This window comes from Vanessa cardui, chromosome 13 (assembly GCF_905220365.1).
Source record: "Vanessa cardui chromosome 13, ilVanCard2.1, whole genome shotgun sequence".
NCBI classification, from domain to species: domain Eukaryota; kingdom Metazoa; phylum Arthropoda; class Insecta; order Lepidoptera; family Nymphalidae; genus Vanessa; species Vanessa cardui.
The window spans coordinates 7,763,897-7,780,841 of NC_061135.1; the positions used below are offsets into that span (position 1 = coordinate 7,763,897).

Below are 16,945 nucleotides of genomic sequence, written 5' to 3' on the forward strand. Positions count from 1 at the left end.
TACCTTAGTAACTTATGATTTTCCATTACACAAGTGATTTAGCTAACTAACTACTTACATTGGGATCAGAGTAATATACGTGATGTTGTCTGATATTTATTTATTTATATATTTTCCTTTCTATGTATCCAAAGGTATTTGCTAAAATATATGTTCAAGCTATTTAAAATAACTCAAGATTTAAAAGCATGAAAATTGGTGCCTATGACATTCTGACCCCTTATAGGTCATGTAGAATTATTATCCTACTAGCGTGAGGCATATAGAGTACACCTATTCTAATGCATTGTAATATCTGCGTTAATCGGATCTTATTATGATCAATCGCAATTGTCGATATTAAGTCAGAACCTATTAACCTTATTATTTGAAATATTACGTATATGTTACGAATAGTTGAACCTGCGGCTATACTCGTATAGCAAGAAAAGATAATCCTTCTGAATCCGACATCGTGTTATCAGAAAGAGAGGTTATAATTATTTTGTAACAATCATAATAAGGTATAATTAAATATAAAAGTTAACCCATCCAGAATAAGTCGTTCTGGTGTGATTGAGTGACAAAGATCTATACATCCAAAGTTTTACATTTTATGGCATTAACAGTTTTAATATATAAATCGAGGAAATTAAAAAAAAAATCTATAATTTTTCACATTTAAATGAGCAAAGGTGATAAATAAAACCCGTTGACATAACACGTAAAACATTTTTATTTACAAAAATTTATACACAGTGTTTCGAGCTAAATAATACATATTACAGTACTTTATTATAATCGTTTTAATGGAACTGTTACGCATTTGAGATGTAATATAGACAATTTAAAATGTTAATAATTATTAATCTACAATATTTCATATAATTTACAATTGCTTATTTACAATATAGTTTCATATACACTTAGTAGCCGATAAAAATATATACATAATTATAATGTTATCAGCCGCAGAAAAAATATCCCGTTACAAGTTATTTAAAAAAAACCATAATTTCACAAAGGTTGCGTACAAAATCAAAACACGTGTGTACGATCATGAAAATCGATAATTTTTTCTTCGAAATCATAAATGTTTTTGTATATTTTTTTTAATTCGGAACGTAATTCCCGGTGATAATATAAAGTAAGATATAAAAGATCGGTAGGTCACTATAATACCAACACATAATGAATTTCTATACACATGTTGTTTAAATAAAAACATTTTCGATCGAAACTGTTTAAATGTATTAACAATTAATCGAACAAACATTATCTATAATCTAAACAAATGTCTAAACATGATACAAAATTTCTAGTAAATGGAGACTTCATTATACACTGTCAACATAGTAATTAATAGCGCTGCGTCATAAACGAGTTATGCAATATTGATGACGTTATCAATTACTGTTCTGATTTAATTCCCTCAGTTATTATGTATGCGTGCTTCATATTTACATCGTTAATGTAATATATTTCGACAATGTTGCAGGAGAACCACGTTGACAGTTACGTGACTGTCATCCCGTGTACAGTCAGCAGAAAAATGTATACAACTTTTTTAGTTGATAATTCAAGTGTATGCTAAACAATAAATTGAGTATTTGAGGATTCATGATGATAGATTCGACTAAATTAATAATATATATGTGCTTTTTGAGAAAATATTTGTAGCACTTTCTGTGAGATAGACGATCGTTTATTTGATAGACACGTTCATTAGCTGAATAAATATGAGCCAATGTACCAATTTATTTTGGTCATTGACAACGATTAAATTATTTCGAAATAAAACTTTAGCCGTTCTATAGATCATTATATAACTTTTGAAGTTGACTGTACAGGTGTGCCTTTGATGAGATTAGTGTCATATATGTCAAAAGTGTGACTACCTGTACATTTCCAACTACTTTCTTTGCTAAGTGGCAGTGAAGCAATAAAGAAGAAAACCATGATACATTGAAAATGTTTAAAATATATACTATATATATACAAAAAAAAAGTTACTAAGACCGTTTAAATTGGTTTGCATAACTATTTTAAAAGTCACATAACTCATATAAACTTGTTAATGGACATTTAAACAAATAATCTAATTACTATTTAGATCGTCATTTTGATTTAATTATAAGGAAAATAGAGTATAATCATAATAAAATAAAATTAGATTAATTCAATAACCATTAACAAATAAACGGCTTGCTTATGTAGGTATATTATATACTATTGCTTATATTAAGTATACTTTTCTACATTTATTTTAATGTTATTTTAATCCATACACTCATCCACAAAGGAGTCAAAAGACATTTAATGCTATTCAAGCAGCACTTTCGACAAAAAACATTTTCAGGATAATAACGAACCAGGTAAAGGAACATCAAAAATAAAGCTTTTGATCTTCTCCGCTCCCACATTTGACATCCTCTTTGATAATACACTCGAATATTGAAATTGTCGTTTATTCAAATTAGTTCAAAATAAATGGCAATTACGAATACTATGTAGGTAAAGCGTATTTCCCCTATATTTACATATGATATGAAATATCATTCGCCCATATCTGACTGTTTTTGACAAAAGCGAAGCTAAATATTCAGTTAATGTTGACAGATGTCATGTATTTAATTGTTCTATGTGTACTGGGCCCCAATCCTTCTAACAAATTGACATTTTATCGCAATCGAATCCAAACTTAATTGTTGCTGATCGGCGGTATACTTATTCTACAAATTCAACGGTCTAATTGCGGGTCGGTAATGTTGGATCGGAATATTAACGGATTTGTATCGTAAACGCTACACAGTGAAATCCTGTAAATTTCCCACTGCTGGGTTATAGCCTCGTCTCAATTTGAAGAAAAGATTTGTAGAAAATTTCACCACGATGCTCCAATACGTGTACATACACATGAGGCAGAATTTCATTGAAATTAGATACATATTTTCCTCATGATGTTTTCCTTTACAATCAAGCACGAAATAAAATATAAACACAAATTAAGTACATGAAATTTCTAACTTGCTTTGGTTTGATTCCGCAATCATCGGTTAAGATACACGCTTTCTAACCACTCGACTATCTCGGCTCCCTAACCGTATTATTCAAAGTTAGTTTACGATGATCCTTAGATACTTTTAATTTTTCCGGAAAATTTATTTTTCGGAAATTTTATTTTTCCGAGGAACAGTCAAGGTTGAATAGTAAATAATCGGAATCGCGTCATGACCTATATATGTTAGTAGAAAAGACCGCCTGATGGAATTAAATTAACCGACTTAAAATTATAACAAGAATTCACTGAGAGTATTTTGATTTTTATTGTAACGTTAATTGCTTTTCTTGACGATGCGTCAATATATATTTTTTTCATATCGTTAAATGAAATATTTTTTAATATATATACACACATATGTATAAGAATTAAATATGACAAATTTCCTTAGTAAAAATAATTACTTTCAAATATCAATCATATGAAATATTTAAGAAACATAAAAACTAAAAGTAGGTTCGTGGTTTAACTATTTATAAGTTACATTATAATTAATTTTAAATTACAACATCAATCAGTATTTTAATACATTCTAAGTTAATCAGACGGTAAATATTATAGTAATTCGTTTTTTTCATAACTAAGTTAATTTTAAAACTTATAATGCATCTTATGCCTTTAGAATTAGGTTTAAATTTGCACGTCATCTAGATATGAGTCGAACAGAAATATCACTAATAGATCGATGTTTGATTTGAAAATGTATGATGGACGTATACACTAAAACAAAAGTGTCCATGATATTGTCAAGTTTTTGTCTTAGAATAAGTATAATTAAAAATATAAGAGTATTGGCTGGCTTTGTTTGGTAAGCGTCGCTTTGCATGGCCGCCGGTCGCTCACCGTTCAGGACGTGTACGACCACAGACGCAGAATCTGTCAAAATAATTCGTCTTATTATTTCGTTTATATTTAAAATTATCTAAAATTTAACGGATAAAAGTTTTGAGTTAAAAGGATAGGATAACATTAAATCCCGCAATCTACAGATATGTTTGAAGATTTAGATAATAGTGCATGATTGACTATGATGGTAAAGGTATCTCTAAATCATACTATCAGATGGCCTGTACGCTTACTACCCTAAAATAAAATAATAAAAAAATTATACTTGGTAGATATATCACCAATTAACAATATTGTTAGTTTTGCTGTGCCCCGGTTAGAAGTGTGAGTAGTAAAAATATAGAATTCTGTAATAGTATCATAGCTGTAGTACGACACGACATAGATGTAGCATCCAAGACAAAATTCGTAGCACCGATCGCATCCGAATTGAGTACGCTATCCCAAATTATCAATATTTATTTCTCATGTTAATATGATCTTTATACAAACGCAATAACTTTTAATATCATATGACCTAATATATTTGTAAATTTGACACGTCGATTTACATGCACTTGCTTTCTCGGGTTGAACTGACGCGAGAATCTATAGCGACGAATAGCGGAGCTATTTCTATTGGTCGTGTATATCGGCAGTAATCAGTTTTATTTTCATTTCATTGCATTTTTCGTTGTTACATCTAATTTGTGTCGTACTATACGTACCTCCAGCTATCACACTATAACAGAATTCTACTTTAACGTAAAGTATATGATGATCCCTATTTAATGTAACGAAGTATAAGATTTCATTCCTTCATTTTACTTTATAAAACCTTAATTAAAATATCTGTCTCATCCTTTAAGAGGAGTGATTTCGGAGTGGTTTAACCTCGAAATCTTGATGCAAATTTAAGTACTGAATTGTAATTTACGAGTATTTTGTCTTGCGGCGAAGAAAGATATCGGGGACGAATTTAAAGAGGAATGAAATATTTAGATTTAGAATTTAAATGTTATGATTATTGCTCACGCTTTATATTTAATTTAATTTTCATGATATTGTCACTTTTACGTTATTATTTAAAAAAAATCTTACCGGAACTACTCGGGGCGCATGTATAATTTCCCGAGTCTCTTGGGGATGCTCGCGCGATCAGAAGACGGCTTGTGCGAGTACGCTGCTCTGTTTCAACGCTGATGCCTCCGCGTTGAGCGTAGTTCACGACATTCGCACCGCGATACCAGTATATAAAGCTGTTGACAGAACTGTTTATAAAGTAAAACTTTTTTAATCAAACTGAGAGTAAAACATACGTGACAATTTCATTTTCCGTTGTACAAAATAGAAACTATTGAAATACATTTTTATTTGTATCCAATTTTAGCTTACTATGTGCATAATTCAATTTAAACTTATAATGTGTTAAAATATTCAAAATGTTTTACCTTGGTGGATCGGGTGCGTGCCTCGCAACGCATGTTAAATTAATATCAGATCCGGCGCGCACAAACAGCTCTGGACCCGACAAGATCTCGGCCTTTGAAACTGCAACCAAAATCCAACATAATTAAAATACCAACTTACATACAAATTATATATCATCTGGATTCCTATTCGAATCGCAGAATAAAATCTATATGAACCACAACGAGATAGATAACGCCACTAGAAATTTTGATAAAATTATGTTTAATTACTGTTTAATTTATAAACTATCTTATTTCCAAACAATTTGTACTATTCAATTAATATAATAAAATATGGACATTGCTAAAATGATTTAAGTGAAACTAGGACAAACTAACAAGAATTATTAAACACCTTTTGAACACGACAATCAAATTTACAATTATTTGTTTAAATGAAATATAAATAGTAAAGTAACTGTAAATTTCCCACTGGTGGGTTAAGGCCTCCACTTTCATTAAGGAGAAGGAGAGAGAGAAGGAGGGAGAGAGGAGAAGGTTTGAAACATATTCCACCACGCTGTTCCAATGCGGGCTTGTGGAATACACGTGTGACAGAATTTCAATGAAATTAGACACATGCAGGTTTCTCTTGATGTTTTCTTTCACCGCCGAGCATGAGATGAATAACAAAGACAAATTAAGCACATATATATAGTGGTGCTTGCCTGGATTTGAACCCGCAATCATCGGTAAGGATGCACGCGTTCTAACCACTGGGCCGTCTCAGCTCGAATCAAATATAGTGAAGGGATATTTTAAAATAACTATACGTTCCTACATTTGTTTATCAATTAGAAATGTCGATTAAATAACACTTTTAACATTTTAATTAAATAACATGTTTTCCATAACACAAGAGATTATAGCTACTTAAATTGGGATCAGAGTAATGTATGTAATATCCAATATTTATCATTTATTATTATTACTTTTGTTATTCATATGGTAACTTATCAAAACAGCATTATGGTCACAACATACGTTATCAGATTTACGGTTATATGGCCGTACGTATATCTGGTTTACTATTCAATGTTGGAAACTTTGCGGCTTATTCTCGGCGCCGATAGTGTGTCTGTGGTGGGGCTGCAACGCAGTTTTAATGTGTACACAGTATTGCAGTTCGGTGACAATGCGGCTGCATCGCCATGTACACGAAGCTTAGCCTAAGTTCGTCTCCATGTTTCAAACTTTACGATGGAGCATTGAATAGAGAAACAAGATGGAGGATCGACATTATTTTTCAATTGCAACTTTATAATTACTTCATTCATTAAGTTCGGTTACATATTTTATTTGATTTAAAATCTAGTAAAATTTTAATGAATTGTAAATAATTAAAACGAGCAAAGCTTTGTTGAGCTTATATTTAAGCACCTATTTAAGTACTTACCCACAACAGTAAGCCAGAAGGACAAACTGATTTTTGGCTCTGTCGATACTTGGCATTCATAGGCGCCAGAATCTCTGGGTTGCGCATGCGCCACTCTCAGCGTCCATTCATCAGAACCGTCGGTGTGCAGCGCTGCGAATCGGGCATCGCTACTGTACGTGTGAACACCTACTGTGAGGATGTGTAGGTCACGTTTTCGTATCCAGGATACCTGTAAATTTAGAAACTATTATTTGAATGAATTAACGAATTTATAATTTTATATAAAAATAGAGAAAGTCCAGCGATTGAATTGTAATCGGTTCAAACTGAATTGAATACCATATTACCAAATACACATACTTTTTAATTAATAGAAATTCTAGTTAGTCATGCTAAAAGATAAAAAATAACATAGCGCCCAAATGCTAGTCAGACTCGCCCACGAAGGGCTCCGTAGCAGCAACTAAGATAGTGAATGAGTACTTGTAGTTCGTTATAACTTTGATGGATGTTTTAATAATAGTGTATTTTTTATATTATTTAAAATTCTGGTAATCGTAAACCGATTACCAGAATTTTCTCTTCATAATTTTATATTTATGAAATAAATAATAAAAATTCTTATCGTTTCGGATATAAGTGACTTTCGGATAAGAGAGACATGACGAATCCATAAGGGTTCCGTTTTTTTCCATTTGGCCACGGAACCCTAAAAATGAAGGGGAATTTTGACCGCAAAAGGTCGGTATATATAGGTCGATATGATAAGTGAATTTATTATATTAGATAGCAACACAACGAGGGTATGAAACGATCGACTCCGGACTATATGTTATATAGAAAATTATAAATTTCTATGAAAACTAACCGAACGAAGAAAGAAAAATTGTTGTTTATTTTCGGATCTCCTCATATATGTATAAGTATATATGTTTTGTTTAAATATTAATAAGCATAAGTGCTATGTATAATTCAGAATAAAATATATTAATAAATTAATTCGATCAGAGTCGGACGTGGTTAAAATCTATAATCATTATTAATAACGAGTTAATTAGTAATTTATATACATTCAGCTATTAATAATAATTTGAAATCAAACTATCTATAACACAAGTTACACTAAATATATGATAAAGTCTCCGATGTAACTAAGAAAAATTTATATATTTTTTTAATTTTATTTCACAGTACTCGTTAACTCCTTTGAGTCTGATTTGGCAATCCCAACGCATACCAACGTTTTAAACTGATTGTTTTTGTATTCAATGGCGTGATATTTTTCCCAGTTGGTAAATAAAAACTTTTAATTATTCTGATAAAAAAAAACATCTTAGTCACTAAAAAAATATATGATGTAATCACCTAACCAAAAATATTCGCTAAAAAATAGATAGAAGATAAGAAAAATAGATAGAAACAGTCTATGTATATCATCTTTAATTATTTATTGATATGTTTATAATCTCGATACTGAAACGAAGAATGTACAACGAAAATTATGAAAACAAACATTCAAAGGAATTCGTTACAGTATCATAAAAATAAATCTTAACCCATTCGGATTACAGCATGTTTTGCCAAACGGGTGTTTTAATAGCATTGTAGCATTTTATTGTTTACCCAATTACAATGAACATTCGTAATTTATACCGTTTTATCGCTTATTTACTGTTTGTTTGAACATTCCGAATACGTTGATGTGTTATTTTCGTAAATTTAGGTGGATATAAAGATAATGAAACCACTTTAAATAGCGAATTAAATGTGTTTTAATAAGCTTTGATTAAAAAAAACAATATATACTTAGATATAGTGTTATCATTTGTTTTTGTAACTAAATGCTCCTTGTATACAGTGACTGAAAAGAGATCTCAAATCTGATATAACAGAAGTAGTCAAACTTCAGACAGAAACTTGTTATCGAAGGCTGCACTAAACAAACGAACAAACAAACTAGTCAACGTATTCTCCATGACATACGTTTAAGTCCCTACTTGTACAAGTGACGTAACTTTATACCGCATTTACTGGGATCTTTGGATTTCCTCGCTTCCTTCAAGTGGATCTCTCCTCTTATGTGTACTTAGTTTAAACATTGTAGACTTATCTTGGAAAAACTTTATTTTAGATGTACTTCAAATTATTCCGTTTTAAAATCTTATAATTACATATTCATTCAAGGCAAATATTTTATAATAGAGCTGTACTCGTCAAACATATCTCATATAAATCATACAAGATATTTAAAATACTAACGAATGCTACGCGATACATTAACGTAGCCTTGCTACGAAGGTCTACGCTCGTAGCCTTGTAACATCAATTCATACATCATATACGAGAAATAAATCTGTAACTAATATCAGCAAAATGTATAGACTTTAATACAGCACTTTCCAGTCTGACGGTTCTAAATGTAATTTCCAAATAAAAGACTGCCACCCTCCGACACGGGAAATTTTCCTCGGTGTAGCAGTTTCCTTTCAGCGGGCTTGAGAGCAGGCGTCAGAGCGAAACAATGTGGGGGCAGGCCCTCAATTAAATGCAGTGCTAGCCAAGCGCGCCAGACTGCAATGCCTGTGAGCGTTACATAAGGTGGATATAATTATCATAATACCCTAATAGACACGTATATTGTATACTTCTGTACATATGGTTAAGCATGTTTGTTTTAATATAGGGTGTGTGTTTCCTAGTTTATCGAGCAATATTTATTTTGATCAATATTTTGATATACCTACGAATTAATCTACAATGATACAATTTTAATAATTAATTATAACATGCTATTTAAATGTCTTTCAAAAACGATATTTTTATATGTTAAATATTACAAAATATTACGCACCACAGCATAGGTATTTGGTAAATTAATAAAAATATATTGGAATAAAGTCAATTAACACAATTGATTAATTATAATAATAAATATCGTTTTAACCAAATACTTTAATAGGTATATAATCATTGAATATTAATTATTTCAGGATTACGTAGGAATGTGAACGCAACTCGGAACAATTTATAAAATTTTGATGGCTGAACAAAATATGTATACGTCCATTGTATTTTTGTAACGTGTGAATATTTTGGTGTTCGTTTATATTTTTTACGTGTGAATTGTTCGATTGAAACTTCGAAAAAGGTCAACAGTCAAATGTTTATTTATTGACTATATCTAAGTGATTTTTATTGCGCGAACAAAACGTAGAATAGGTATAGCATAGTTTATATATTTATGTATAGTCTTGTGATTTGTGGTTACGGCACGAGTAGAAAAGAGTGATAACACAAGTTATATGCTATTACTACATTCAATAAAATATTACATGTGTGCGAATTGTGGAAGAGACTACCAGGCGTGAGCTTTCTTGGTTTTCCAAGAAAGCTCACGCATTATATAAAACACATATACAATATTAACAGTTCGAATTTTCATAAATGACGTTTTTATTTAATCAAAAATCAAAACCAATCAAAATAAACTTTATTTAAGAAGGCTTTTACAAGCACTTTTGAATCGTCATTTTACAATTAAGTGAAGCTACCACCGTTTCGGAAAGTAGATTCTACCGAGAAGAACCGGCAAGAAACTCAGTAGTTACTCTTTTTCAACATTTAAAAAATACAAAGTCATGTTAGTTTATACAACTATTTAAATTAATATATCCTGCTTGGAAATCAACAGGTATTAACTCCACGCTTTTTTATCATCTATTAAATCTTGTATCGAATAATATCCTTTTTGTACCAAGGTATTTTTTTACAAACGATTCGAATTTACGAAACGGCAAAGTTAAAAATCTATACTATTAACTGTACTTACTGATGCAGAATAATGATTAATCTGATGTAAGAATCCTAAATAACAGGTTTTGGCGTTAGATCAATTGAATGTCAAGTGTCTGAATGAATGAAAGTGTACGATTGCGAGAAACCAATCCACGATCGTAATTATTTCCAAAGTTGGCATTAGCAGCAGTCTCAAAAATCTGCCAAATGATTTCCCTGCTTTTTATATTTATTTTCATCTGTTCATAAATGTAGCTGAGATTAAAATCGTTATTCGTAAATATTTTAATTAAAACAAATGATTTCGCAAATGAGATCATTATTCAAAGAGACTAGGAAATAAATTGTTTGAGGTTACGAAGAAAAATTACTTATTTTTCGGCGAATTTCGCCGAGAAACAACAAAGATTTCAAAGATTATAATTAGTAGGCTCAAACACTCTCAATAAATTTTAATTAAAAAAACTAAAATGAATGTTTTTTTTTCAATTCATATATATTAAGTTTATATCAGAATTTAGGACTAGCTATGACAGTGATGACGAACTAATATAATGATTAAATTGAATAACATAATAATAGTAATAAATATTGGATCATATCACATACATTATTTTGATCCCAAGATTTTTCTACAATAACTCGGCTGGGAATCGAACCCGCGACCTCGGAGTGGCGTACCCATGAAGACCGATGTACACACAACTCGACCATGGAAGTCGTCATAAAATAAAGGTTACATGCGTTGTAGCAGTGCAGTAGAATAAGCTGCACAACTTTTTCTTTAACAACTCAGCTTCTCTGCTTCAGCAGAAATAGTTAATGACCTATTTACCTATACAATCTGTTGTCTTTCAACTCTGTGATACGAGTACATCGTTTACATTTATTTTAATACTTTTACCGCTCAAGTTTTGTCAGTGACTTTTTGTATCAAGAATTTTTCTGTATATGACCAGAGTTAAGAAGTTGGCAGGCTCAGACTCCCGTGCCTTGGGAAATACTTCAAGCCGTTGGTCCTGCGCCAGATCTCTTCAGTCGTGTCAGATTACCGTTCCATCGCACTAAAACCCACACATAGCTATCTATATAGTAAGAATAATGAACGTATTATCTTACTTATTTTTTTCTTTACATTTAAAATCGACAATCGCAGCTATGCATTAGAAGTTGATTTTCTCTGATTACTTTTATAGACATAACTATATTAATTTTCTCTTAGGTATTACTTTAACCTAAATTAGCCGATATTTATAATGTTGTGCAAACGCAATTCTCTCTGGGGATAGAATTTACGATAACCAAATTATTGTTGATAATTACGAGCTATAACATAAATTTTCAATTTATATTTGAAGCACAGAGTAACTTATTCATTTTCAATCTTGTAAAAAAATGGATTTCGATTAATTTAATCACAATGATATAATCTGCTTTGGAGTGAAGAATTGCAGTCGAATTATGAAATAAATAATTACACCATTGAAACCGTGCTTTTTTGTTGTATAACAGGCGGCTATTAGCTTGAGATGGCAATTTAAGAATAAAGCTATGGGTCTATCCAAAAATGTATATATATTTTTTTATGCTGTAGTTTATAAAAATATAATAAAACTAGCTATTTACTAACGCGAAATTTATTCAACTATTAGTATTATCTAAAACAATCATCCAATTGCCGTAATATACCTACAATATGATGAATTATAAACACATATTAAGTAATTAAATATTTAATGGTGCTTTCCTGGACTTGAATCATCGGATAAGATGCACGCGTTCTAACATTGAGGGATTTGGCTCGGCAATTGCCTATATCAAAAACATGCAATATTATTAAAATTAATTTAGCATTGTGAATAGAATTATTGAATATTATTTATGAGTTACATAATTATTTCAAGATTATTGCTTTGAATTTTACTCAACTAGTCGTTATTTAATGTATAAAATAATGTAAAAAATATTCAAATATTCATACACGTTATGTTTAACGATTGGTGTAATTGTAACACGCGGAGTTTCGTGTTAAAACGGCGCGCCTTATTTATATTAAAAACGATAAAATAAAACAAGTTGACACGGAAATTAAAACATTACGATAAACTGTTTTCATACTTCTTGTTTATGTTTAAAAATGGAATTATGATTAAATTGTTTAGACGCTTCTACTACTATAATAATATTTTTTTACAGAATAAAATAGTAATCGAAAAAAAAAACCATATTATAATACATATTTTGATATTAGTGATACTGGTGTGAGTTCATCTGATTGATGTATATCTATGATGGACTAAAGGATTCCGTTTATATTTGCTAAGAGTAGAGGCAGTGCACTGTCACTGTTAATCTCACATATTCTACCGAGTAAGAGTAATACAATAAAATAGTAAAATGGTTGAACTGATTGCCTGTATAACTACTAGCGCTATGGAAATAACATATTAGTTCTTAAAACCAGTGGCAGATTTACCAATAGGCTAAGTAGGAGCTTAGCGCGGCAGATTTAGAGGGGCGGCTGATTTAGCCATAATTGTCTTTATCTTATAGTAATAAAAAAATCTTATAATTATATGTATACACATTACGTCCGTAATTCGTATACTCGTCATTGCATAACGGGTTGCAAAAATAATCTAGTAACTGACAGAAATATCACCTAGTTTATAATCATACTAATAACGGGAAAAACCGATGTAATGAGGTCGACAGAAAACAAATCATAAATTTTCATTTTCAGAATAAATTGTGATTGTGAACTAAACCAACGTATCGAATTTCAAAAGTCAGTAGGGGCGGCAAAAATCGAATAGCCTACTAGCGGCAAATTTGTAAATACGTGAAAATAAATAAATTTGTGATCACTTCCCTCTAGGTGGTGAATCACACATAATGACAATTTAGACGACTAGTCATCGTCAGGTGTTATAATTGGACGCCTTGACAAAATGAGTTAAAAAAAATTAAAGATTAAGTTATACTGACGTAAATTAAATCTTTATATATATCGCTATGTATATTTTTTATGAAATACATTATTAAGTAATATTGCTTGTTAAAAATAGACGGACAATAAATCTTCGAGTGATTATATAAACAAAAAAATACCGACACAACTTCCACCTTATAAATCCAACTCTTACGTCACTGAACCTCAAAACGCTTAACGAATCTCAAATCCGTTTTAATAATCACTTTGTTTTACATTTTATAATCCATCAAACATTTCTAACTAGGACTAAAACTTTGAAACAAGTCCATTGTCAGTTTTTAATTTGAGTAATAATCTAAAAAAATAATAATTGGCTGTATACTAAGCAATTTCAGATGTCAATATTAAATGCACTTCAATTCACATTCAATTTAAACTCGAAAATCAATTAACATGCGGTTTTCTCTCAGAGCTTGTATGTAATATACTCAACGGTATAGGGACAGTAGAATGGAGCTTTGTTGAAACTAGGTCTGTAGTTTCCAACGTAGCAGTATTCATCTGCCCGGTAGATAGAAACCAGACATCCACTAACATACTTTTGTTACTTATAAAACTTTAGCTAAGTGGTTTTGAACAACGTTTATGAGGTAAACATTTTTATTATTATATTTTTAAATATAAACATGTTCTTACTGATAATAAGGAAAGTTGCATTTTATTTATTAAAAAAATAAAACCAACTAACCACACAATATTTTTCTTTATTTCATAGAAAATTTTCAACTATTCCATTCTATTGTATGCTAACATTTTGAAAACATATTTACATTATAATATCATAAATGAAAGTAAATGGGTATTAGTTTTTGAATTAAATTGTACGAATACTGTATTTAGTTCTAATTTTAGGTCATTCTATATCATTTGTGTTATTCTATTGTGTTACAGTAATACTATTTGCATAACGTTTGTTAATTTTGGTATCGAGTTAATGTACAACTTATTTTAATGAGTAATTTACTTCAAATATATATTTTTTACTTTCATTTGTCACTGTAGTGTATTAAATGAAGAAAATTAAGTACCAACGCCACCACCATTTAGTTCCCCACATCTGGGTAAAGGCAAACTCTCGACGAAAACGTTTAGTGTAATCCACAACTTTAAAGTGGGATTTTGGAAACACAAATGGCTGAATTTCATCTGAAACTTGCAATTCGCCGCTATCCGACTTTTGCGACAACGTCATCTTAACCGAAGATTTTAACTTTAAATCCGCGCATCTAAGTATTCATGTGTGTATGATACATCACGTGCTCTGCGATCAAAAGATACATATTCTGCGAACTAGCCTGTATGGTGTTAATCAAAATAAAGCGTGTGAAATGACGAATAAACCCACAACTTGATTACCCAAAGATGAAAGGTTGTTTTTGACCATTGTAGGACATTGGCCATTATTTTTATTATATTAATGTATGATAACTTTATAATCGATAAGGACCTAAAAAATAAATTTGCTGTTTTTATTTTATGCAACGTGTTGTGTAATCCATCTAATTGCTGTGTTGCAGTTTGAAGTAACTGAGTCAAGGATAATTACGGGCTTAAAACATTACAAAGTCAGTTGCAAATTGATAATATGAAAAACTATTACTATATTATATAATTTACGCCGGACGGACGATATTTGTACGTCGCGTCTGTGTATGTGTGCGTGGTGCCTTATTTTAACAGATGTTACATCCATACCACATAATATGTACGTCGATTAACTGTATAAGTTCAAAATTACTTGTATTCATTTTTTATGGCGACAATTTATGCCAATCTACATCTAAAATAAAAAAAAAAAACCACACAGTAATGAAATGCAACATCGATATTCTTTTAAGGATGACATTTGTTTCGATAACAAAACAACAGTAACAGCCTGTAAATTCCCACTGTTGGGCTAAAGGCCTCTTCTTCCTTTGAGGAGAAGGTTTGGAACATATTTCACCACGCTGTTTCAATGCAGGTTGGTGGAATTCACATGTGGCAATTTGTCACTTGCAGGTTTCCTCACGATGTTTTCCTTCACCGCTGAGCACGAGATGAATTATAAAGACAAATTAAGAACATGAATCAGCGGCGCTTGCCTGGGTTTGAACCCGCAATCAACGGTTAAGATGCACGTGTACTAACCACTGGGCCATCTTGACTCGATATTTGTTAATTGTCCGAAACTGAATTAGGTTTACATTAATTAGCATTTTGTTTTCATGCAACGTTTGAGGAATTGAAATACATATTATACAGCCACAAATAAATGTTTAAAATACATATAATCTAATTTAAATATTTGGCTGTCTTTACTGTTTGTTATATTAATCGTATCACGCACACTGAGATACAATATCTATCAAGTAGGAGCGCTACTCGTACTAACACACCGATTATAATGGTATTCGATTTGTCTTTCCTTATAGAAGCTTGTTAAGGTGTGACATATATGTCTTCTGAAAACGATTACGTTTACAAGTGTACATCTCCTTTGTACGCGTCCTTTCGTGCTTGGATATCATTCAAGAGGGAATGATTTTAACACCCATTTAAATTAAGAATAGTTTAAGAAATAAAGTTTCTTTGACAGACAATTAATTGCCGCCATACCTGAAACTAGTTTAGTATCAAAAATAATTGTATTATGGCTTGTCCAGTATTGTTCTGATAGAAAATATAATTGTTTTTATTAAGAAAGGCAAGAAATACTAAACTTAAATTAATCTAATTAATTAATTTAAGTCTTACCTTGTCTGTATTATTTATTCAATTTTCAGAGTATTATATTAACGTAATTTTAGTTATTCGCTTTAAGTTACTAGTGTTTATAATATAAAAGAGATACATTATGAAAGAAAATATTGAACCTAACCAATAATACATAGAAACATAGTTTGTTTGTTTCTTATTATAATGCAATTTAGAAGCGTACAAATCCATAACTATCGAAAATTAATTCTCAATTAGGTAAGTTAAAACAAATATACCAAATCTAAACACGTACTTTACATTAGAAACATTAAATAAATTTAAGTAATGTTTTTTGTAGATACTACAACGTTCTCATAACGAGGAAGAAAAAAACGTTTAATGTAATTTAAAGATGACGGAGAACCTAAAAGTATAGCGCGATCAAATCAAAAAAGTTACTCCAGGTACGATAACTTTCGATGATATAATTCATCTCGGGGGAAATTTGCTGCGACTTCCTTACATATTACTGTTATTTTTGGCAATTTACTATCTGAATTATTTACAACCCAATCATTACGGCAATACATCCACTTTATCACTGTCGAAATTATTTTACAATCAGGATATTTATGTATATTTCGCTATCAGACATTTCGATTATTGAACTATAAAGTAGACTGGTTAAATTGCATAGTTCGTTAGTTTACTACATCAAATATTCCTATTTTTCCGATCAAGCGCTTCCAAAACTAGAAACG

At 30.7% G+C, this 16,945-nt stretch overlaps 1 protein-coding gene across 3 annotated transcripts in view; it reads right to left on the reverse strand.

Annotated features, from left to right (window-relative positions):
- Positions 1–1,574: 1,574 nt before the first annotated feature.
- The window catches only part of LOC124534858 (hemicentin-2-like), an 85,174-nt gene continuing 69,803 nt past the window's right edge, over positions 1,575–16,945 (reverse strand). For 2 of the 3 annotated variants that reach the window (XM_047110886.1, XM_047110885.1), the window contains exons 4-7: positions 6,734–6,944; positions 5,317–5,416; positions 4,967–5,136; positions 1,575–3,916 (exon numbers count right to left, since the gene is read on the reverse strand). In XM_047110886.1, the coding sequence (XP_046966842.1) occupies positions 3,684–3,916; positions 4,967–5,136; positions 5,317–5,416; positions 6,734–6,944 (714 nt within the window). In that variant the 3' untranslated portion in view covers positions 1,575–3,683. The remainder of the gene's footprint in view (positions 3,917–4,966; positions 5,137–5,316; positions 5,417–6,733; positions 6,945–16,945) is intronic. The other variant, XM_047110887.1, reaches the window with a different exon arrangement.